Genomic DNA, 3,023 nt, shown 5'->3' with positions numbered 1-3,023 from the left:
AAATCCTCATAACCACTCATGAAGGCACATCAAAAGTAAAAATGTCAAGACTTCAACTTCTCACCACCAAATTTGAGAATCTCAGGATGAAAGATGTTGAGTGTATTCATGATTCTCACATGAATATTCTTGATATTTCCAATTCATCTAGTGTCTTGGGAGAGAAGATGTAAGAGGAGAAGCTTGTTAGAAAAATCCTCAGGTCTTTGCCTAAGAAGTTTGACATGAAGGTCACAACGATTGAAGAAGCACAAGACATCTGCAACATGAAAGTGGAGGATATTATTGGGCCACTTCAAACTTTTAAATTGGCTATCAATGATAGATTTGAAAAGAAGAACAAGAGCATAACTTTTATCTCTAACACTGAGAATAAAGAGGATCAATGTGACTTAGAGACTGATGAAGGAATTTCTAATGCCATTGTGCTTCTTGGGAGGCAATTCAATAAGGTGTTGAAGATAATGGATAGGATGTCAAGACCTAATGTCAAGAACATGTCATTCGACATAAGTAAGAACAATGATTCTCATAGAAAAGCAAGAAGAGAGGAAAATCCCAATCAAGGAAAAGGTATTTAGTGTCATTAATGTGAGGGTTTTGGTCACATTAGATCAGAATGTCCCACGTATCTCAAGAAACAAAAGAAGGGTTTGTCTGTTTCTTGGTCTAATGATTCTGAAGGTGAAACTGATGATGAAACTGCTAAGCATGTTACATCTTTCACTAGTAGATATGAATATGATGAAGACTCGTGTGCTGAGGATGTCTCTTATGAAGAATTCTCTGCTTCCTACAAAGAGCTTTGTGTCAAAAGTAAAGAGGTGTGTAAGACAGGAGAAGAGCAAAAGAGAATCCTAGCTCAACTACAGGCTGAAAAAGAGAAATTTTTATCTACTGTCACTGATCTTGAAAATAAGGTAACTCTATTGTCATCTAAACTTGAAAAAATGACCAAATCCATAAGAATGTTGAACAATGGGTCTGGCATGCTATATGAAATTATTCAAGTTGGAAAAGGGGATGGAAACTTAAAAGGTATATGTTTTAATTACCAATATCAAAATAAACAAGGAAAAACCCCTGTGACAAAATTTATTCCTCTAGAAAGGAAGTATGAACCTATGATGTCCGACCAAATGTTACAACATCCTGCCAGACATCAGGAAACTCAAACTAAAGTCAAGTTTTTGCCTTGGAAATGTGATTACTATGGTAAATATGGACATATAAAGCCTTTTTGTTACAGACTATATGGTTATCCAAAATATCCAAAATATCCAACAACTAATCATGTGATGATTAAAACTAGAAAGGAGTGGAAACCTAAGATTGTTGTCTATAGTCTTATAGCCCATACTTCTCTTAGAGCTCCATCTAGAGAAGACTGGTACTTTGACAGTGGTTGTTCAAGACACATGACAGGGGTCAATAAGTATTTGGTGGAAATAAAATCTTATTCCTATAGTTTTGTCACATTTGGTGATGGAGCTAAAGGTGAAATCAAGGGTATAAGAAAGATAGGTTGCACTGGTCCTCCTAGACTAGATGATGTTCTGCTTATGAAAGGCTTGACTGCAAATCTCATCAGTATTAGTTAATCATGTGATCAAGGTTTAAAAGTAAATTTCACCAATTCATAATGTTTGGTTACAAATGAAAAGAATGATGTTCTGATGAGAGGAGTTAGGTCTAAAGACAACTTTTATTTATGGATACCACAAGAAACTACTTGCTCTTCTGCATGCTTAATGTCCAAGGAAGATGAAGTCAAGTTATGGCACCAGAAGCTTGGACATCTGAATCTCAAAGGTATGAAGAAGATTCTATTTGAAGAAGCTATTAGAGGTATACCAAAGCTCAAAATTGAGGAGGGTAAAGTTTGTGGTGAGTGTCAAATTGAGAAGCAAACCAAGATGTCACACCTGAAGTTACAACATCATACTACTTCCAAAGTTTTAGAATTTCTTTATATGGACTTAATGGGGCCTATGCAAGTTAAAAGTCTTGGCGGAAAGAGGTCTGTCTATATGGTTGTTGATGATTTTTCAAGGTTTACTTGGGTGAATTTTATCAGAGCAAAATCAGACACTTTTGAAGTATTCAAAGATCTGTTTCAATGCCTTCAAAGAGAGAACGAAAGCGTGATTGTCAGAATCAGAAGTGACCATGGAAAAAAGTTTGAAAATGCAAAAATGTATGAATTCTTTTCTCCTTACACAGGTGGTTAAGGGATACCTCACACCTTTAACCGGAAGCGCATTAGAATAGAATTCCCTTATAATCTCATAGTTCAAATCTGTGGGAGGGGTTACAGCTTGTGTTAGTTTTTGCCTTTTATCAAACCAAGGCATCCTCGGTAATTCCCTTGAGGGTTGATGTTGAAAGTCCTCTCCGACCATATGTTTCTAGTAGCCAACTCAGTGTACTGTGCTTCCTCCTCAGCCCCTAAAAAACTTTCCTGGTTAAATGCAGGAGGGCTCTGTTAAGATGAGGAGCCGCCATTAGTTCTTGCCCTATTTGAAGAAAAAGTCCTTGGACCCATCTGCAAAACAACCAGAAAAACCAGCATACAACAAATAAACATAAGCATACCAACTTAAAATAACTCTCTGCACCCTCTCTGTGAAGGGATTTGCATACAAAAGTTGAAGTATCTCGATCTTTATCTCCTAGTGTCTATCATTTTTGCAGTTATAGCAAACTGAGGATTTCTCCTTGGACTATTTGTACAAGGACCTTTTGCAGGATATGGAGGAGGAGGTGGATCTTCCATGACCGATGTAAAAATAGGATTTGTTAATGGAGTACTACTAGAAGTTCCTTCGTGTTCTCTTCTTTCCTTAGCTAGTTGTCTTCTCCTTCTGGTCTTGCCGTTAAGTTTACGAGCAGTTCTTTCAATCTCAGGATAAAAAGTAAGTTGATTTGTGGGTACACTTCTTCACATAAACAGATTTCTAAAAAGCTAACCAAGCAAATTAAAAAACACAAGGTAAAAGAAATGAGATAAGAGATGACAATAC

The 3,023-nt window shown here is 36.6% G+C and overlaps 1 protein-coding gene across 1 annotated transcript; it reads left to right on the top strand.

Moving 5' to 3' along the window:
* Positions 1–224: 224 nt before the first annotated feature.
* Positions 225–1,601, top strand: LOC127082468 (uncharacterized). Its single transcript, XM_051022705.1, has 2 exons — positions 225–573; positions 685–1,601. The coding sequence occupies exons 1-2, from the start codon at positions 225–227 to the stop codon at positions 1,599–1,601; spliced, it is 1,266 nt and encodes a 421-aa protein (XP_050878662.1).
* The last annotated feature ends 1,422 nt before the right edge of the window (positions 1,602–3,023 follow it).

Source organism: Lathyrus oleraceus, chromosome 5 (genome assembly GCF_024323335.1).
Source record: "Lathyrus oleraceus cultivar Zhongwan6 chromosome 5, CAAS_Psat_ZW6_1.0, whole genome shotgun sequence".
NCBI classification, from domain to species: domain Eukaryota; kingdom Viridiplantae; phylum Streptophyta; class Magnoliopsida; order Fabales; family Fabaceae; genus Lathyrus; species Lathyrus oleraceus.
This window is presented reverse-complemented; position numbering and strand designations above follow the sequence as displayed.